This window comes from Symphalangus syndactylus, chromosome 9, assembly GCF_028878055.3.
Source record: "Symphalangus syndactylus isolate Jambi chromosome 9, NHGRI_mSymSyn1-v2.1_pri, whole genome shotgun sequence".
NCBI classification, from domain to species: Eukaryota; Metazoa; Chordata; class Mammalia; order Primates; family Hylobatidae; genus Symphalangus; species Symphalangus syndactylus.
In genome coordinates this window covers 55298848-55320660 of record NC_072431.2, presented here as the reverse complement: position 1 = coordinate 55320660, position 21813 = coordinate 55298848, and the positions used below count along the sequence as shown (strand labels likewise).

At 46.8% G+C, this 21813-nt stretch overlaps 1 protein-coding gene across 6 annotated transcripts in view; it reads right to left on the bottom strand.

Moving 5' to 3' along the window:
• Nucleotides 1–17808, bottom strand: part of LOC129489535 (vacuolar fusion protein CCZ1 homolog B) — a 29009-nt gene extending 11201 nt beyond the window's left edge. The window contains exons 1-10 of one of the 6 annotated variants that reach the window (XM_055292253.2): nt 17580–17808; nt 16008–16105; nt 15822–15915; nt 15453–15530; nt 14686–14733; nt 13659–13742; nt 10539–10714; nt 5360–5441; nt 3569–3630; nt 2520–2631 (exon numbers count right to left, since the gene is read on the bottom strand). In XM_055292253.2, the coding sequence (XP_055148228.1) occupies nt 2520–2631; nt 3569–3630; nt 5360–5441; nt 10539–10714; nt 13659–13742; nt 14686–14733; nt 15453–15530; nt 15822–15915; nt 16008–16105; nt 17580–17699 (954 nt within the window). In that variant the 5' untranslated portion in view covers nt 17700–17808. The remainder of the gene's footprint in view (nt 1–2519; nt 2632–3568; nt 3631–5359; nt 5442–10538; nt 10715–13658; nt 13743–14685; nt 14734–15452; nt 15531–15821; nt 15916–16007; nt 16106–17579) is intronic. The other 5 variants (XM_055292252.2, XM_063646092.1, XM_055292254.2 and 2 more) reach the window with 5 other exon arrangements.
• Between the last annotated feature and the right edge of the window lie 4005 nt (nt 17809–21813).

The window sequence follows — 21813 nt, the reverse complement described above, 5'->3', positions numbered from 1 at the left end:
TATTTTTAGTAGAGACGGGGTTTCACCGTGTTAGCCAGGATGGTCTCGATCTCCTGACCTCGTGATCCGCCCGCCTCGGCCTCCCAAAGTGCTGGGATTACAGGCTTGAGCCACCGCGCCCGGCCAAGGTCTTGAATTTTCGACTGATACACAAACGGACAGTCTTCCTACTCCAACTCCTGCTCTAAATTACACCTCCCACATTTTGGTTTGCTTTTTCAGACCACATCTTTCTGTATGCTCTTCCTGGAATCTCCCCTTCCCTGCCAGCCTATCACAGCCCAGCTTTAACTGACTCTCTCAAGCCACCATGTGATGAACAAAACATCTTTTTATTTTGGCGGCTTGAACCCTAGAGCCCTTCCACCTCCTGCTCTGTCACGGAGGTGCTGGAGGTGGGGCGTCGCCAGCAGACGTGAAGAGCCTGATCACCCCAAGATTTCCTTGTACCATCTCATGAGTGAGAACTACTGTTCTGGATTCCCAAGTGTTCTTTCTTAGTGTGCTCACTTATTCTGCTGATGGATGACCCTGTGTAACACCCTGAGGAAGGGTGCATGAGGGTAAACTTTTTGAGGCTTTTCATGTTTAACGTGTTTTTTTCTGAGACAGAGTCTTGCTCTGTTGCCCAGACTGGAGCACAGTGGCGTAAGCTCAGCTCACTGCAACCACCGCCTCCTGGGTACAAGTGATTCTCCTGCCTCAGCCTCCGGAGTAGCTGGGATTACAGGCGTGCACCACCACGCCTGGCTTTTTTGTATTTTTAGTAGAGACAGGGTTTCCCCATGTTGGCCAGGCTGGTCTCGAACTCCAGACCTCAGGTGATCTGCCCACCTCGGCCTCCCAGTGTTGGGATTATAGGCGTGAGCCACCATGCCCCGGCTAATGTCTTTCTTTTGTCTTATCTGTGGTTGACAGCTTGGCATGGCAAAGAACTGTATGCTTAAATTCATTTTCTCTCAGAACTTTGAAAGTCTCTCTTCCACTGTCACATAATGTCTGGTGCTGGATATGAAACTGTTGATGCCAGTTTCATTATTTTTGAGACAGGGTTTCACTCTGTCACCCGGGCTAGAATGCAGTGGTGTGATCATAGCTCACTGCAGCCTCCAGCTCTTGGGCTCAAGTGGATCTCCTGCCTCAGCCTCCTGAGTAGCTGGGACTACCTACGAGCACTACCACGCCTGGCTAATTTTTAAACATTTTTCTGTCGACACAGGGTCTTACTGTGTTGCCTAGGCTGGCCTCCAACTCCTGGCCTCAAGAGATCCTCCCACCTTGGCCTCCCAAAGTGCTGGGACTGCACCTGGCCCATTTCAATTTTATATTAATAGATACAACTCTTCTAATTAGTGGATACTAATTTTTTAAAGTTCTTGTCTGTCCTTGGAATCATTTTTCGTTTGAGACCTCTAGTTTTGTTTTGCAGCTGTATTTAACAATGAGGGAACCAGAAGGCTGACCAGAGATGGAGGCTTCACTCTGAGTGCAGGATGAAGGTCTCAGTTCCATCTAGGACACAGAAATTCAAGAATGAGCAGGGCCTCATTCTCAGGGGCAGACATCCACGTTAGCCACTCTGGGTCTCTTCAGACTGTTTCCTTTCTCTGAACAGACCCTCAGTTGTCACCCAGGGACGGATGCTCAGCCGTGGGCCTGTCTGTGCAAGGATGGGGGAAGGGGAGGCTGACTGGCCTCTCTGCCACACTTCACTTCCCTTCCCCACCTTTCTAGGCCCAGTCCCCACTCGGACTCCTCAGGTGACCTCCTCCAAGTCAGGAGCTTCTCTGGGCTTCCACAGGGCTGTGGGTCCTTGCCTTAGTGCAGGGTTGCCATTCGTATTCCAGGCCTGCTCCGGCACTGCCCTCTATCAGGCATGGCTTACAAGTCCCGTCTACCTGCCAGAGAGGGACAGGACTCCCTCATCCTGACACATCCTGCTCCTTCCTGTTCCCCCACAGCATCATTTCTGAGCCTTTATAAATGAAAACTTCTCCACAGCCTAAGGCAGGAAAGAAGAGAAACACATGTGCATGCTCCATCTTCTTTCTTGAACCAAAAACTGCCTTTAATTAGAAACACAACCTAGTACATATCTTTACAAGACGACGTCCTGACAGCAACCAAATACGATCCTTATGGAATGAGCAAGCCCACAGCTTTAAAATCAGAGCAAAACCAGCATATGCACAGACACATGGCCACGGCCCCCATCCGGAGCCATTTCGAGAACAGGCAGCACCAACCTCTGACAGACTTTGGCTTGAGAGCACGCGGGACTTCACACATTTCTGAATCACAATCTTAAACAGTTCCTCCTTCACTAATAAAACTGTTTAAAAGGAGCTGAAAATAAACTTATTACTCTGGAGGAACACCCATTTTGAGTTTTACCATAATCAGAACTTCCAACATCTTTTCTAAGAAACATTTAAGAGGTTTGCACACGCACTCGTGTACACCTGCAAGAAAGATCGACTTCAGTATTAGTAACGCTGGAGGGAAAAAAAAGTTGTTACCTTATAAACAATTAAATGGAGCTCTTCATAAGTGTCATCTGTATTTACAAAAATTTTGGGGAATCTGCATTTTGCATCTGGATCATTAAGGTTCAAGGGTCCGGTAAGAAATCTTAAAAGCAAGAACAGACATGACTTGATTCAACGAGGTCAATTAGAATCAGGAATCTAGAAACAGAACAACACATTCCTACTTAATATACACCGGTTGCTTTTGATGCCAGGTGCTATTTGGAAAACACCATATCAGAATATGCTGGCCGGGCATGGTGGCTCACGCCTGTAATCCCAGCACTTTGGGAGGCAGAGGTGGGTGGATCACCTGAAGTCAGGAGAGTTCAAGAGCAGCCTGGCCAACATGGCAAAACCTCGTCTCTACTAAAAATACAAAAATCAGCTGGGCGTGGTGGTGGGCACCTGCAATCCCAGCTACTCAAGAGGCTGAGGCAGGGGAATTGCTTGAACCCAGGAGGCGGAGGCTGCAGTAAGCTAAGATCATGCCACTGTACTCCACACTCCAGCCTGGGTGACAGAGAGACACTCCATCTCAAAAAAAAAAAAAAAAAAAAAAAAAAAAGGGGGGGGTATGCTAAAGTCAGTTTAACTCATTGGAAACAATAAACTTTCCTTTGTTGATCACTGTCAATCAGATGGCACAAAGATATTTCAATGTCCATATTATCTTTACCAAAAAGATAACAGGCCAGGCATGGTGGCTCACACCTGTAATCCCAGCACTTTGGGAGGCCAAGGCAGGTGGATCACTTGAAGTCAGGAGTTCAAGATCAGCCTGGCCAACATGACAAAACCATGTCTCTACTAAAAATACAAAATGAATTAGCCAGGCATAGTGGCTTGTGCCTGTAGTTCCAGCTACTCGGGAGGCTGAGGCATGAGAATCACTTGAGCCTGGGAGGCAGAGGTTGCAGCGAGTCGAGATCGCACCACTGCACTCCAGCCTGGGTAACACAGCCAGACTCTGAGTCAAAAAAACAAACAAACAAACAAAACAAAACACAGTATCATAAATCAAAGAACAGAAGTCCTACCTTCCATAGTGTTGAAGATTTCCTGGCATTTCTGCTCTTATTGGAGAATCCCTTCCTGCTAACTGCAAATACATTTAATGGCGAGAATGACTTATCAGACTTTTTATTTTCCAAGCTTTGAAAAACAGCATTCATTATCTACTAGCTGGTTCCATGCCATTTGTCTTTCTTTTAGAGACAGGATCTTGTTCTGTAGCCCAGGCTGGCATGTGTGCAGCATGACCATGGCTCACTACAGCCTCGAACTCCTAGGCTCAAGCAGTCCTCCCACCTCAGCCTCCTGATATAGGCATGTGTGACCACACCTGGCTAGTTTTTAAATTTTTGCCCAGGTGAGGTGGCTCACGCCTATAATCCCAGCACTTTGGGAGGCTGAGGCAGGCGGATTACTTGAGCCCAGGAGTTTGAGACCAGCCTGGGCAACATGGCAAGATCCCATCTCTACAAAAAATTAGCCAGGTGTGGTGGCACACACCTGTAGTCTCAGCTACTTGGGAGGCTGAGGTGGCAGGACCGCTTGAGCCCAGGAGTTTCAGACCAGCTGAGTCAACACAGTGAGACCTCGTCTCTAAAAAAAAAATTGGAGAGAGAAGAGGAAGGACAAGAGAGAGGGAACGAACAAACGAAGAGAGTGAGTTCAACTGAGCCAAAATGATTTTTGTGTGTTAAGCTCTGAAAATACTTTGCAGAGAACACAATGATATCATTTGAAAGTTCTCTGCAGGAAACCGGGAAATTAAGTACTAGAGTGGAAAGCCAGGTAGGCACTAAAACATCTACTGAAAATTAGGTCTCCTGTTGATAGAGGAAAAGACTACACAGGTTGTTTTAAAGATCACTGGCATTTGAAAGGTTCCTAGAACCCGATCTAAAATCCAGTTTTTTGGCCGGGAGTGGTGGTTCATGCCTGTAATCCCAGCACTTTGGGAGGCTGAGGCGGGTCAATCACCTGAGGTCAGGAGTTCAAGACCAGCCTGGCCAACATGGTGAAACCCCGTCTCTACTAAAAATACAAAAATTAGCCAGGCATGGTGGCAGGCGCCTGTCATCTCAGCTACTCAGGAGCCTGAGGCAGGAGGATTGTTTGAATCCAAGAGGCGGAAGTTGCAGCGAGCTGAGATTGCACCATTGTACTCCAGCCTGGGTGAAAAGAACAAAACTCTGTCTCAATAAATAAATAAGATAAATAAATAAATAAGATAAATATATAAACTAAAAGTAAAATAAAATCCAATTTTCCTCTACTCAATGACTCACCCCTCTTAAAAACATGCTTTCTGGACTGAGGGCCGTGGCTCACGCCTGTAATCCCAGCACTTCGGGAGGCCAAGGTGGGCAGATCACGAGGTCAGGAGTTCGAGACCAGCCTGGCCAACATCGTGACACCTGTCTCTACTAAAAATACAAAACACTTAGCTGGGCGTGGTGGCGGGTGCCTGTAATCCCAGCTACTTGGGAGGCCGAGGCAAGGAGAATCACTTGAACCTCTCCATCCCAGGCGAAAGTTCGAGACTCCATCTCAAAAAACAAACAAAAACAAAACACACAAAAAACCAACACACATACACACAAAACGATGCTTTCCGTATCACATCTGAGGGTTACACACTGGAGGAGAGCTGCATGTGGTTTTCTGTGCTACTTGACACACAGCGACATAAATATCACACTAAGACAAAACATACATCAGTGACGATCAGAAATGCCCCCACACACCACCATCTCACTCCACCCGCCCTCTCTGTGCCCCTGGATGTGGGTAAGTGTGCGCAGCTATGGTACCCATCATACCTCAGGTTCGATGTGCCTTGGAAAAAGGGAGGTGGTAAGGTATTTGTATAAAATTCTCATGTCATCTTGTTCTAATCCACTCCTGCAACATCAGAAAAGCACTGGGTTAAATGTTTCCAATCGTCTTTTGTCCTTCCACCGCTGTGATAAAGCTCATTAAAAATTTTTTTTCCTAAGTCATTTTTAGTAACACAGAATAAATTCTAACTTTTTAAAGTCTAAAGCTACATAAAACTCAAAGCAATCTGTTTTTCTACCTGAGATCAAAATGAGCTTCCTTTTTCCTAAACATAATTCTTAGCATTAAGGTAAATCTGAATTTACGTGGTATACTTTGTCAAACTTTTCCAAAGAATTTGAAGCCCTGGATAAAGCTCATTTTTTATTAAAAAAAAAAAAATTTTTTTTTTTTTTTTTTTGAAACAAGGTCTTGCTCTGTCACCCAGGCTGGGTGCAGTGGTGCGATCATGGCTCACTGCAGACTCGGCCTCCAGGGCTCAAGTGGTCCTCCCATCTCAGCCTCCGGACTAGCTGGGACTACAGGCATGCACCACCATCAGCTAATTTTTGTATTTTATGTAGAGATGGGGATCTTGCTACGTTGCCAAGCTGGTTTCGAACTCCTGGACTCAAGTAGTGCTCCTGCCTCAGCCTCCTGAAGTGCTGGGATTACATATGTGAGCCACCGTGCCTGGCCTCTTTTTTCATTTTTCAAGAGATGAGTCTTGTCTGTCACCCAGGCTGGATTACAGTGGTGTGACCACAGCTTGCTGCAGCCTCCGATTCCTAGGCTCAAGCAAACCTCCCACCTCGGCCTCCTGAGTAGCTGGGACTACCGGTGCTTTTTTTCCCTTAACATTATATCAAGAGGCTCACCACCTGACTGTGAAGTTCAGGAAGGTAAAGAGTTAAACTTGAGTCCAGGCAGTGGAACTTGATCTTGACCTGCAAAAGGCTACTCCTACGTAGTCCTGAATTTTAGATGCCATTTGAGATAAAAAGTCACAAGGGATCGGACTCTCTGGTTGAACTCTGTGTAGGATTATGCAGGAAACCTCCAAAGCCACACTGTTTCATTTTAGGAACAGGTGTCTCTTAGCTTCCTGGGTTACATGGAATGCCAGTCTCTCCCCTAGTCCCCTGGGAAAATACGGGTGTGCTGTAGACAGGGAATGTGATCCTAGGTCTCAGAAATGTACATGGATTTTTAATTCTCTGGATCTCGGTGTAGAAAAAGGAGGAGAAAAGGCCGGGCATGGTGGCTCACGCCTGTAATCCCAGCACTTTGGGAGGCCGAGGCGGGTGGATCACAAGGTCAGGAGATCGAGATCATCCTGGCTAACACAGTGAAACCCCGTCTCTACTAAAAATACAAAAAAATTAGCCGGGCGTCATGGCGGGTGCCTGTAGTCCCAGCTACTCTGGAGGCTGAAGCAGGAGAATGGCGTGAACCCGGGAGGCAGAGCTTGCAGTAAGCCGAGATTGCGGCACTGCACTCCAGCCCGGGTGACGGAGCGAGACTCCATCTCAAAAAAAAAAAAAAAAGAAAAAGGAGGAGAAAAACAAGCTTTCAGGCAAACCATCTGATCTGAAATGAGGCAGGAAGGAGCAGCATGTGGAAAAAGCACAGAGAAACTAGCAGGCATCAGACTCTGGAAGTGGTTTTTTAAAAGGAGACAGACAGACAATGAGGCTGGATCTGGGGGTTTTCTATTCAAGATCACTGAAATGTGAAGGTGGCAGGGTGCGGCGGCTCACGCCTGTAGTCCCAGCACTTTGGGAAGCCAAGGTGAGTAGATCACCTGAGGTTAGGGGTTCAACACCAGCCTGGCCAACATGGCGAAACACCGTCTCTGCTAAAAAATATAAAAATTCGCTAGGCCTGATAGCATGCACCTCTAATCCCAGCTCCTTGGGAGACTGAGGCATGAGAATCGCTTGAACCTGGGAGGCGGAGGTTGAAGTGAGCTGCAGGATCACGCCACTGTACTCTAGCCTGGGCGACCGAGCAAGTGAGACTCTGTCTCAAAAAAAAAATCAAAACAGTATACTAAGTAAATACTTAAGGGTAATATATACTCTCCTTGTGACAAATTCTTTTTTTTTCTCCTTTTTGGTAGAGACAGAGCCTCATTATATTGTCCAGGCTGGTCTCCAGGTAACTCCTGGCTCAAGCGATCCTTCTGCCTCCTCCTCCCCAGTAGCTGGGACTATACGTATGTGCCACACGCGCCTGGCTTAAAAGTCTTTCTTGGTATTTAAATATAACAGCTTTGGAATAAGCAATTCCATCAAAACATGTTTTTCTTTTTCTTAGACAGGGTCTTGTTCTGTCACCCAGGCTCGAGTACAGTGGTGCTATCATAGGTCACTGCAACCTCAAACTCTCAGGCTCAAGTGATTCTCCGGCCTCAACCTCTGTAGTCTCTGTAGTTGGGACTGTTAAGTGCACACCACGATGCCCAGCTAATTTTTTTTTTTTTTTTGCATTTTTTCTAGAGATACAGTTTCACTATGTTGCCCAGGCTGGTCTTCAATTCCTGGCCTCAGGTGATCCTCCTGCCTCAGTCTCCCAAAGTGCTGGGATGACAGGTGTTAAGTGTTCGCACCTGGAGTAACATGCTGTTTTTCTTGAAGGTTCTTTTTGTTGCTACTTCCTGGGACTGACCTTTCCCCATGAGCACACTGGAGGTGACAACAGAACAGTTCTGTGCAGCCACCACAGCTGTGCCCTGCTCAACCCCTCGGATGCTATTCCAAGATGACAATGCCAACAGGATCCCTGGAGCTGGGCGCCAGATTGTCCTGTGACTCCAGGCTTCCAAGGGCCAACCCTGCTGGTCACTCTGGCCCCAGGGTCTCCCAGAATGAGCTCCTGGAGGACCCTCTGCTCTAAGCCTTCACTCTTCCTCACTCTCAGGAGTTTGCACCCATGGCAGGGCTTGTGTTCCGTCCCAGAGATCAGAATTCTCAGCTACCCTTCTCTTTTCGGTGGAAACAAGGGCATGGGCCACTGCTGCTGGATTCTGGCTTGTCACACTACATCTCCCTATCACCGTGGATGCGTGTAACTTGCAAGCACTTCCTGTCATTTTCATCTGCGGAGGAGCCACTCCCTCTGCAGACCTGATGCTACAGAAGCAGAACTATCCTCCCATCTCCTACATTTCACGGCAGTATTTCACTTTAGTAACATCGTGTGCGTATCACAGAAAGCAACTATAGCGGAGTCAGTACAGTGTAAGGTTGCCTGATAAACTATTTGTCAAATTAGAAAGTAGGTAGAGGCCGGGCACAGTGGCTCACACCTGTAATCCCAGCACTTTGGGAGGCTGAGGTGGGCGGATCCTTTGAGGTCAGGAGTTCGAGACCAGCCTGGCCAACACGGTAAAACCCCGTCTCTACAAAAAAATTAGCTGGGTGTTGCGGTGTAGCACCTGTAATCCCAGCTACTCGAGAGGCTGAGGCAGGAGAATTGCTTGAACCCAGGAGGCAGGGGTTGCAGCAAGCCAAGATCATGCCACTGCACTCCAGCCTGGGCAACAGAAAGCAACTCCATCTCAAAAACAAACAAAAAAAAAAGTAGATGGGTTTCACCTGAAATTTGTGTTGTCTTCCTAGGAGATAAAGTTCATGTGGAAACCCACCAAGTTGTTTATTAACTGGATTCAAATTTCTTTACAGTAACTTGTTTCTCTTCTTAAAATGGAGCTACAAGATTTTGGCAGGGAAGGTAAATTTTAGGGGAACTAGTTTTGCCTTTTCTATTAGCTGAACTCACGTTATAGTAGTAAAATATGGCCACAACCCTAATTAAGAAACTGGGCTAGGCCAGGTGCGGTGGCTCACACCTGTAATCGCGGCACTTTGGGAGGCCAATGCAGATGAATCACCTGAGGTCAGGAGTTTAAGACCAGCCTGGCCAACATGGTGAAACCCTGTCTGTACTAAAAATACAAAAATTAGCCGGGTGTGGTGGCACGTGCCTGTAATCCCAGCTACTTGGGAGGCTGAGGCAGGAGAATCGCTTGAACTCGGCAGGCGGAGGTTGCAGTGAGCCAAGACTGCACCATTGTAGTCCAGCCTGGGCAACAGAGTGAGACTCTGTCTCCAAAAAAAAAAAAAAAAAAAAAAGAAAGTGGGCTGTAGTCAATGGGAACATCAAACTTGAGGGTCGAGGAACAGCTGCAGGAGGGCCGGCCACTCCCTGCTATGCCTCGATGGCTTCTGTCCACCTACTCTAGACCAAAAGTGCATAACCTTGGTTGCCACCCAGCTCTCAAGGGTCATGTATGCTGGGCAGTCTTGTGCCCACGTTTTTCCTACTGCAGGACACAAACAGTTTCATGATAGCAGGTAATTTCCTGGTTTATATAACACTTTGGATTTCTTGGATTAAAAAAAAGAAATCTAGCTTCTTTAAAAGAAAGTAGGTGCAATGGCTCATGCCTGTAATCCCAGCACTTTGGGAGGCCGAGATGGGTGGATCGCTTGAGGCCAGGAGTTTGAGACCAGCCTGGGCAACACAGTCAACCCTATCTCTATAAGAAAAAAAAAAAAAAAGGTATAAAAATTCTGCTTTTCACATTTATCATTTCAGAAAAACTCCAAAATAAAAACAGGATTCCTAAACCTTACTTGATAGGAACATTTTCTCTCTTTTTTGGAGACAGACTCTCTGTTGCCAGGCTGGGGTGATGCGGTGTCATCTCGGCTCACTGCACTGCAACCTCTGCCTCCCAGGTTCAAGCCGATTCTCCTGCCTCAGCCTCCTGAGTAGCTGGGATTACAGGCATGCGCCACCATGCCTAGCTAATTTTTGTATTTTTAGTAGAGATGGGGTTTCACTATGTTGGTCAGGCTGGTCTCAAACTCCTGACCTCGTGATTCGCCCGCCTCGGCCTCCCAAAGTGCTAAGATTACAGGTGTGAGCCACCACGCCCAGCCTTTCATCTTTCATGCAACCAGTTTTCAACTCCTCTGCTTGGAAATTTTAACCCAAATCACCCTAGTTCTGCTTTAAATAATCACTGCTTTATTTTGACAATATCTATGAAGATGCTTCCTACCCATCCTCCCTGCTGCAAGTTCCTGTTTGACAACCTGTCATCAATCCAGTCACTGCTGTTTTTATTATCTTAATTTCTTCTTTTAATACCATGCCTTGGGGTGTACCTACCAGATAAGCTGATCGTTATAGAGAAAAGCAGTATATTTGACTATGTTCAGGCTTTCCTCCATTCTATTAATAAAGGACTGGATTTTCAAATAAGTCATTTTATCCAATGGGAAGAAGCTGATTCCACCAAAAATGTCAAGTAGGTCACATGACTGCAAATGTAGTGTTTGCAAATACTGTGGGAAAAAAAGGCATAAAATTTACTAATAGTACACGGAATATACTGCTCCTTGATAACTGAAAATAATCTTATGTCAGACTCATATTTATGGTACAATTACATACTAGCAAACAGTGCAACAACGAGACCGTGGCGAAGACATGCGTAACTGAGTGTCAACTCAGTACCAATTCCAAGATACAAAGTTCAAACATACCTAGTTAATGTTTATTCAGTATTGTGTTTTACTGTTTCAAATTTTTTTTTTTTTTTTTTTTTGTGACAGAGTCTTGCTCTGTTGTCCAGGCTGGAGTGCAGTGGCGCGATCTCAGCTCACTGCAAGCTCCGCCTTCCAGGTTCACGCCATTCTCCTGCCTCAGCCTCCTGAGTAGCTGGGACTACAGGCACCTGCCACCACGCCCGGCTATTTTTTTGTATTTTTAGTAGAGATGGGGTTTCACCATGTTAGCCAGGATGGTCTCTCAATCTCCTGACTCGTGATCTGCCTGCCTTGGCCTCCCAAAGTGCTGGGATTACAGGTGTGAGCCACCGTGCCTGGCCAAAAATTTTTTTTTTTTTTTAATATAGACAGGGTCTTGCTATGTTGCCCAGGCTGGTCTTGAACTTCTGGCCTCTGTGATTCGCGTGTCTAGGCGTCCCAAAGCACTGGGAATACAGGCATGAGCCACTGTGCCCACCTAGCACTTTCAAGTATTTAATTCCTGGCCAGGCACGGCGGCTAGCGCCTATAATCCCAGCTCTCTGGGAGGCCAAGGTGGGCACATCACTTGAGGTCAGGAGTTTGAGACCAGCCTGGCCAACATGGCAAAACCCCATCTCTAATAAAAACACAATATCAGCCGGGCGTGGTAGCCTGTAATCCCAACTACTCAGGAGGCTGAGACAGGAGAATCACTTGAACTTGGGAGACGCAGGTTGCAGTGAGCCAAGATCATACCACTGCACTCCAGCCTTGGTGACAAGAGTGAGACTCTGTCTCAAAAATAAGAGAAAAGTATTTAATTCCTTGCATTAGTGCCCTTCAAATTAGATTAACCTAATGAGGGACCATTAATACTACAGAGAGTGCCATCTTTTTTTCCCCCGAGATGGAGTCTTGCTCTGTCACCCAGGCTGGAGTGCCACGGTGCAATCTCGGCTCACTGCAACTTCTGCCTCCTGGGTTCAAGCGATCCTCCTGCCTCAGCCTCCAGAATAGCTGGGATTACAGGCGTGCACCACCACGCCCAGCTAGTTTCTTGGTACTTTTAGTAGAGATGAGGTTTCACCATGTTGGCCAGGCTGGTCTCGAACTCATGACCTCATGATCTGCCCACTTTGGCCTCCCAAAGTGCTGGGATGACAGGTGTAAGCCACCACGCCCAGCTGAGAGTGCCATCTCATACTAAAATCATGTCTAAATGATAGGTAGTCAGGACAACAGTTCTATCCATACGTTGATGGGTAAGAGAGAAATGAGGACAAGAACAGAAACCAGAAGATAATATGTGAGTGGATAATTGTGGTCACTAAAATGACAAAACAACAAAGAAAAGTAATTCAAAGAAACAAATTCAAAAATAGCTATGAAAGCTGTTTTAGAGAGAAAGTTGAATTCAAAAATAGATACAGAAGGTATTTTCAGAAGAAAATAAATTGAGAATTGTTTCTTCAAGATAAACTGCGCTGGGCAAGTTGGCTCATGCCTTTAACCCCAGCACTTTGGGAGGCCGAGGAGGGAAGATCACTTGAGACCAGCCTGGGGAAAACAGCCAAGACAAGATCCTGTCTCTTTGTTTCCTTTTAAAAAAAAGATAAACTGAGCTTGACCAGGTAGGGTGAAACATGCAAAATTCAATTACAATGAAAGAGGACAGCACTTGGAACAAATCTCCCTAATCGCTAATCTGACAAAGTCTGTCACGGCCAATAACTCTTACTTACATTAAGACAGTTGGCCGGGCGCAGTGGCTCATGCTTGTAATCCCAGCACTTTGGGAGGCCGAGGCGGGCGGATCATGAGGTCAGGAGATCGAGACCACGGTGAAACCCTCTCTTTACTAAAAATACAAAAAATTAGCCGGGCGTGGTGGCGGGCGCCTGTAGTCCCAGCTACTCAGAGAGGCTGAGGCAGAAGAATGGCGTGAACCCGGGAGGCGGAGCTTGCAGTGAGCCGAGATTGCGCCACTGCACTCCACCCTGGGTGACAGAGCGAGACTCCGTCTCCAAAAAAAAAAAAAAAAAAAAAAGACAGTTTATGCCCGTTTAGTGAACAGAACCAACCCCTAAGAATGTGCAACTCCAATAATTGTTTTCCTTATCAACTAATCTATCACACAAAAGACGGCTGCTGAGTAAGCCCAGAAGGACAGATGCAGGCAGGTAAAACACAGGGAGGCCAAACGATGTCTCCAGGACTCATTTTTTTTTTTTTTTGAGACAGAGTCTCGCTCTGTCGCCCAGGCTGGAGTGCAGTGGCGCAGTCTCGGCTCACTGCAAGCTCCGCCTCCCGGGTTCACGCCATTCTCCTGCCTCAGCCTCTCCGAGTAGCTGGGACTACAGGCGCCCGCCACCACGCCCGGCTAATTTTTTGTATTTTTAGTAGAGACGGGGTTTCACCGTGGTCTCAATCTCCTGACCTCGTGATCCGCCCGCCTCGGCCTCCCAAAGTGCTGGGATTACAAGCGTAAGCCACCGCGCCCGGCCGATGTCTCCAGGACTCTTTATGAGCCCCGGGCGAACGCAGGAAGCTCTGCCTTACACCACAGCTGGAGGGAGGGTTCCAGAGCGCACGCCTCATGTGTTTCCTTGCTGCTCCAGTTTTGCCACGGTCCATCTCAGACTCTGCCACTTTCAAGTTCTGGGTTTTTTGTATATAAGAAACAAACTTGTCTGTCCATACTTCTCTAAAGACCTGCTGAATGCTTACTAAAGTTATAAATGAAATTCAAAATACTTACCCGATGGAAGAATTTCTCTAATCTTTCTTTCAGAAGCTTGACACCTCCCTCTTCCATGGCTTTCAGAAATGTACCATTAAAAAGCTAGTGAGGTAAAAGATTGCAGAAAAAAAAAATAAGTTTCCTATGCTCACTTTTTCAGTATAACAAGTTCTTTTTTTCCTTTAGATTATTAATTCAGCTCATTAAATCCCCCAGTTCTTTCCAACAGAGTTTACATGAGAAAACTTGAGTTAAAAATATGTTACAAAAAATACTGTTAAGTGATGCTGTCTCATTTATGAAACCACCTAATTGCTCTAGGCATCTTTCAAAAATTTCAACTTACTCTGAAGTTTCAATTTACATACAGAATATCACCCACATTTCTGTTTATTTTTCAGTGTTCTGTTAATGAATGGAATCATCAAAATTTTATCCTTTTTTTTTTTTTTTTTGAGATGGAATCTCGCTCTGCCACCCAGGCTGGAGTGCAGTGGTGCAATCACAGTTCACTGCAGCCTTGACCTCCCGGGCTCAAGCGATCCTCCCACCTCAGCCTCCCAGGTAGCAGGGACTACAGGCATGGACCATGATACCTGGCTAACTTTTCTAAAAATTTTTTGTAGAGATGGGGTCTTGCTATATTGCCCAGACTGGTCCTGAACTCCTGGGCTCAAGCAATCCTCCCGCCTTAGCCTCTCAGAATGCTGAAATTACAGGTGTGATCCACTGTGCCCTGCCTCACTGAAATTTTTAAATCATAAAATTATCTGCATTCTGTACATTCCTTAAGGACACAGACACACTTTTTCATCAATGGGGACACATTCCTACTATAAGGCTGAGAAAAGAGAAGGGAGTTCAATCCTTACTGATTAAGTGTAGGCGTAAACCTCACTACCTGTTTCAAAGGCCTCATTGTCTTCTCTAAGACAAACACAGAGTCACTTTGCAGTCATTTCCAGATTTCTCTTTAAACCACCCTGGAGCCTATAAATAGGGGTAACTGGTTGGACTCTCAGTTCAAAAAGAATGCCGTGCTTACCTTGTACATGCTGTAGCACTGCTGCAGCACCGAACTATAAACCTTGTCCTGCAAACACGAAAACACAGCACAGATCACAATTCAAGGGAAAAACAATGTCTATTGGATAGATGGCAAAGGTACATTGACTCTTGGCTAAACAGTGTAATGTTTATAAACTTGGTCCCACAATAGCTATGTGCTGAAAAAAAGTGTTTACGTTCTTTTTTTTTTTTTTTTTTTGAGATGGAGTCTCGCTCTGTTGTCCAGGCTGGAACACAGTGGTGCAATCTTGGCTCACTGCAACCTTTGCCTCCCCGGTTCAAGCGATTCTCCTGCTTCAGACCTCCTGAGAAGCTGGGATGACAGGTGTGCACCACCATCCCTGGCCAGTTTTTGTAGTTTTCGTAGAGACAGGGTTCCGCCATATTGGCCAGGCTGGTCTTGAATCCCTGACCTCAAGTAATCTGCCTGCCTCAATCTCCCACACTACTAGGATTACAGGTGTGAGCCACTGTTCCCAGCCAGAAGTGTTTAAATTCTAATTTGTGAATCAGTAAGCCTTACTTTAGGAGGGCTTTCAATATAGACGAAGAGTAGAAGGTATTAGTGAGATAGGGTGCATATATATTTTTAAAATATTGTGCTAATGTAAATGATAAACATAAACCTTTGCTATATACCCCGAGAAACTTCCGCAAAAGCCACGTAGTTTAAATCCGACCAAGTAAGGCATTCAACATACTCAGCAATACATTAAAAAAAATAAACCAACAATGACACATTACCAACAACTCCTCCTCTTGATATTCAATAACTGGTTTTCCATCTTTACTCTGTTTTTCAATTATAGGATTCCGAACAACCTACAAAGTTTGATAAACTGAAATTATACAATGAATTCATTAGACCATGTTTTTTATTTTGCCTTAATTTAAAAACTTTGAACATGCTACAGCACCAGAAACACAACTTCTTAAAATAGCCCCAAGAATGAATAAAGCAAATAGGAAGAACTTGATTTTAGAATTGCAACCAATTTTATTTTAATTTTACTTGGATGCAACAGCCAGAGAACTTTCCTAAATTCTGAATAGTAAAGATTACCCATAACTTTACCATACAATTTCAGAAAGATACACTGTGTATGTAAATACCATGACCATCCAGAAATTTTCTTCTGGTTCATTGAAGAACTGTCTGTTCTTCTGTGTATGTAAAGATTTTGCAGGTTTTGATGGGCTAAAGGTCCTACAAAGGTTAAAAAAATATGTTTGGGACAATTCTCCAGCAGAAGTTTTAAGAATTCACTGAACGCTAAAAGGCACACTTAGAGGTATTACCTTGTAAACTGTACAATAGCTTCACACAATCCGACATTTCTAATCTTTTCATTCTTTTCTACCTCATTTGGATGATAAAATAAAATCTTATTTTCCTCCTGAAACATGAGGAAACAGAAGCACAACATGAATAGAAACATTTCATCTTAGCTATTGAAAACGTTAAGTTCAATGTCGACCTCTTGTGTCGCACATGCTAATGACAAAACGAAACAAAAACCGGTTTTAGAAAAACAGGAATTGTAATCCCAGCATTTTCAGAGGCTGAGGCGGGAGGATCACTTGAGCTCAGGAGTTCAAGACCAGCATGGGCAACACAGTGAGACGTCTCTATTATTTAAAATAATAAGAATAACAGGAATTATCTCATCATTGTGCAAATACTGCCCACCAGCCAGAAAGGCAATTTCGATAGTCAATAAGTCACATATGAAGCAGCACCAGGTAATTTTTATGAAAACTCAAGTCTCCAGATTTCTTTCCTAGTGCTAATTTGTAATACAGCAATGCTTGTAAGAAATAAAGGTGTGCACATCTGCAGACACATAGCTCCCTGAAAATTAAATCCAGCCAGTTCCCAGGCATTTGAACTGACCAGTTTTTTTTTTTTCTCTTTTTCTGGAGATGGGGTCTCTGTTGCCCAGGCTGGAGTGCAGTGGCGCAATTACAGCTCACTTGCAGCCTCAATCACTGGGGCTCAAGCAATCCTCTGGCCTCAGCCTCCCGAGTAGCTGGAACTACAGGTGCGTGCCACCACGCCTGGCTCATTTTTCGTTTTTTTTTTTTTTTTTTTTTTGTAGAGTTGGGGGTCTTGCTATCTTGCCCAGGCTGGTCTGGAACTCCTGGCCTCAAGTAATCCTCCCATCTTCGCCTCCTAAGGTGCTGGGATTACAGGCGTGAGTCACAGCGCCCAGCCTGGACAGTCTTTAAAAGAACTCTGACTTGCTGGTAACAAAACACAGCTGCGGACATCCTTCGAGAAAGTCGCCGTCCCCACCTCAGAAAACACACACACATGCACACACACACACACACATCCCTACGCGCACACACACACACACACACCCTTCGAGAAAGTCGCCGTCCCCACCTCAGAAAACACACACACACACACCCCTACACACACACACACCCCTACACACACACACACACACACACACACCCCTCCCGGAATTTATTTCCTCATTTGGGCGAAAACTTTTACAGAGTCCTGGCAGGCTTGCATCATTTGAAGGCTAGCGTCTGCCACCCTGGTTCCACGCTTCTAGTTGGGGACTACGCACTTAACAAAGCCAAGTTCAATTTAAATTTCCCAGAACTGACGCAAAGCAAAGCGCAAAGAGCCTCAACCTGGGGTGTGGAGTGACAGAGACCCGACGGAGCTTTATTCCATCGACCCAGGACCTGAAGCGGTCCCTGCCTGCTGTCAGGTCCCCACCGCAGCCCCCGGCCCAGACTCGCACCTGGCACAACGCAGGCTAGGTCAGTGCCGCTCGAGGTGGGCAGAACCACAGGGCCACCTTCCCGGGGAGCACCGACGCCGCCTGCCCGCCTGCCACCCCCTCCGCATACCTCTCCTTCGCGCGGCCCGAAGCGCGGGTTGTAGATGAAGAAACTCAGCAGCGCCGGGGGGAACTGCTTCTCCTGGGCCGCCCAGGGACCGCTCCCGGCACCGGCCGCCGCTGCAGCCATCCCGGCCCGGCCCCCACCTCGGGAACCTCCCACGGCCCGCCCAGAGACAGCAGCCACCGGCTAGAACACCGCACTTCCGCCTCCGTCGCCACCGCCCCGGAAGCGCTCGCCGCCGGCCCGGAAGAAGAACCCGCCTCGCACCGTCCCCTTCTGGCACCCCCCGGTGGCCTTGTCTGTTTCCTGGCCGAGTTTGTGTTTTGCTGCTCGCGGAGTTCTCTCCTGGCTGCAGGCGAGGGCTGCGCGTTTCAGGAAAAACTGAGCGGGGCACTTTTTTTTCTGATAGGGTCTCAGTTTGTCATCCAGGCTGGAGTGTAGTGGCGCGATCTCAGCTCACTGCAGCTTCAACGTCCGAGACTCAAGCAATCCCCCTGCCTCAGCCTCCCAAGTAGCTGGGATTACAGGCGCGCGCCACCAAGGCCAGTTTTATTTTTTTGTAGAGGTGGGATCTGTGTTGCCCAGGCTGCTCTCGAACTCCTGGCCTCAAATGGCCTCCCACTTCGGCCTCCCAAAGTGCTCCGATTATAGGCGTGAGACACCACCGCCCAACCTGTTGTTGTTTTGGTGGTATTGTTTTAAATTTAATTTAGAGACAAGATCTCGCTTTGTCACCCAGGTTGGACTGCAGTGGTGCCATCATAGCTCACTGCAGCCTCCAACTCCTGGGCTCAAGCGATCTTCCCACCTCAGCCTAAGGAGTAGCTGAGACCACAGGCATGCACCACCATGCCCAGATAATTAAAAAATAAACAGATAGATAGATAGTAGAGATAGGGTCTCACTTTGTTGCCCCGGCTGGTCTCGAACTCTTGGCATCAAGGGATCCTCCTGCCTCTGTTACTGGATGGAAGGTCTTGACCGTGGATTGCCCAGTTTCTTGGCGTGTTGAACAAAGGATTGAACAAAATGCAATGCGCAAAGTAACAAAAGAACAAAGCAACGAAAAGAAACAAAAGAAAAAACCGGAGAAAGGAAGAGAGAGATTTATTGAAGCCAAAGTACAATTCACAAAGTAGGAGCGGGATAGAGCAAAGGGCTCAATAGCCCCCATTAGGATGTTTATTAAGCTGGAATAATAGGTAACGCCCCTAGGTGCCCGTTAGAAGCCTCCGATTGGTTACACCCCCTGAAGGATTGGCCTGTGACCAATCAGAGGCTGGAGTGGAGACTTGCGCACCCGCCCCCAGTCAATCAGAGGCTGTCACCCTCCCCCCGCCCCGCCCCCCGCCGTCAATCAGCCTCTGATTGATGGAATAAACACGTGGCCTCTATGCTGCCTAATCTTGCCTAGAACTGGCTGCACCTGCTGTTCTTTTGTTTATGCCTTAATCCTTGGTTACCCTCATTCCCTATTCTGCCTCACCTGGCCTCCCAAAGTGCTGGGATTACGGATGTGAGCCACCCACACCTGGCCCATTGTTTTGTTTTTAGTTTATTTAAAAAGTATTATATTCTAGGCCGGGCGCGGTGGCTCACGCTTGTAATCCCAGCACTTTGGGAGGCCGAGGCGGGCGGATCACGAGGTCAGGAGATCGAGACCATGGTGAAACCCCGTCTCTACTAAAAATACAAAAAATTAGCCGGGCGTGGTGGCAGGCGCCTGTAGTCCCAGCTACTCGGAGAGGCTGAGGCAGGAGAATGGCGTGAACCCAGGAGGCAGAGGTTGCAGTGAGCCGAGATCGTGCCACTGCACTCCAGCCTAGGGGACAGAGCGAGACTCTGTCTCAAAAAAAAAAAAAAAAGTATTATATTCTAAGACAGCACTTTGCTCTGTTGCCCAGGATGGAGTGCAGTGGCCAGATCAGACCTCACTGCAGCCTAGAACTCCTAGGCTCAAGTGATCCTCCCACCTCAGCCTCCCGAATAGCTGGGACCACAGGTGCATGCCACCATGGCTGGCTGATTTTTAAATTTTTCGTAGAGCTGGGGTCTCACTATGTTAACCCAGGCTGTCTCGAACTCCTGGGCTCAAGTGATACACTGGCCTTGGGCTCTCCAAGTGCTGGGTTTATAGGCATAAGCCGCTGTGCCCAGCATGGCAGTTTTTTTGTAGAAGGAAATGTAAAGACACAGAGGAAGCCTCATTTAGAAAGAAACAACGCTGGGCATGGTGGCTCATGCCTCTAATCCCAGCACTTTGGGAGGCCAAGGTGGGTGAATCACTTGAGGCCCAGAGTTCGAGACCAGCCACGTCTCTACTAAAATACAAAAAACTAGCCAGGCGTGGTGACACATGCCTGTGGTTCCAGCTACTTGGGAAGCTTGAGGCAGGAGAATTTACTTGAACCCAGTAGGTGGAGGTTGCAGTGAGCCAAGACTGCACCACTACACTCCAGCCTGGGCAACAGAGCAAGACCCTGTCTCAAAAAAAAAAAAAAAGAAAGAAGAAAGAAAAGAAACACATTTAGGGGCAGATGTGCATTCCGTTTGGCCCATTATCATCTACAGAGTCCTTGTTTGAGAGACCTCAAGTGACCATTGGATCACCCACACCTACAATGTTTGCCCCTTCCCCCCATTCCTTCAGCGCAGGTCTGGATGCAGATGGGGCACTGTGTGTGCCACGGGAGCAATATCAGAGGAGGTAGACTCCCCAGAGTGGCTGTTCCTGTACCTTGTCGCCTGGGATTCCCTTGCCTTTGAGTTGTGTGGGTGTGGCATAGTTGGAATGGCTTGTTGCAGTTATTCAGATTCAAGCCTTGGCAGCATATAGTTTGACCAAACTCAAGAAGACTTTGGTTTAGATTGCCTTATCTGTCACATATTAAGTTTGGAAGCAGAACCACTTCCCTTATCCAGCCTGGCAGAATAGACCACATTTAGGGAAGTGATGAGTTGGAATTCGGACTTGAGACAGATCTGGGTATATATCCACTTTTGCCATTCACCGACTGCACCAATCTCCTTGCACCAAAGAAGAGATAGAGACTCTCTCGTCTCTATCTCTTATTTGGAAAATGGCTAATAGTAAATTCCTGCCAAGTGAGAATTTCACTTGAAGAATTAAATGGGACTATGAATGTGGATCAAGTGCCAGCACCTAATCATTATTTCATAAACGATTGCTACTGTTCCTTGCTATTGACTTTCCCAATTAGCTTGCTCTAGTGCGTGAAATTATTCCATTAGAAATACGCGTTTTGGCTGGATGTGGTGGCTTATGCCTATAATCCCAGTACTTTGGGAGGCCAAGGCTGGCAGATCACTTGAGGTCAGGAGTTTGAGGCCCAATATGGTGAAACACTGTCTCTACTAAAAAATAAAAATAAAAAAAATAGCCATGCGTGATGGCAGTCGCCTGTAGTTCCAGCTACTTGGGAGGCCGAGGCGGGAGAATTGCTTGAACCTGGGAGGCGGAGGTTGCAGTGAGCTGAGATTGCGCCACTGCACTCCAGCCTGGGTGACAGAGTGAGACTCTGCTTCAAAAAATAAATAAATAAATAAAAAGAAATAAAATACAAGGTGCTATATAAGTGAGATTAATATTTTATAGTATGAGTCACAGTTTCTCCCAGGATACCTCTGTGTCCTTGTACGTGTTTGCCTCTCCCTTCCTCCCACATACAATTCATTGCAGGAGGCATCAAAAGAGGGAGATGACAAAAAACAAAATGAAACATCCAGAGATCAAAGAAAAGAACATGCTTTTATGGTTTCAAAGTTAAGGATGCAAGAACGCTTAGACATCAATGCATCCGCCTCTCCTAACACAGTCCTTGGGTGTGCACGGGTACGAGGCAGGAGTGGTAGTGATGACAGACACCCACATAGGTTTGGAGGTCTCAAAGAAGAGGGTGTGTGTGTCTTTCTTCCCGGTGAAGCTGGGGGAGGTGGTGAGCTTTGCAGAGTTCCCCTCTGGGTCAAGCATGGTTCAGTAACAGTAGAGTAACCACGGAACAGGAGTATCTGGGCGAGAAATCCTTATTGGTTCTGGAAGAAGCTGAACGATTTACTTGTGCACAGAAGGAATTCAGAGAAAGCCAGTGCTGAGAAGCCTCAAGGTCAGGACCAGGAGGAGGTAGCAGTGGCCCCTCAAGACCACGGGAGTAGAGAGGATTGAGGATGACTCTGTGTTCACTATTCGGACTGAGAATACTCCAGTCCCATCTGGGGCCTC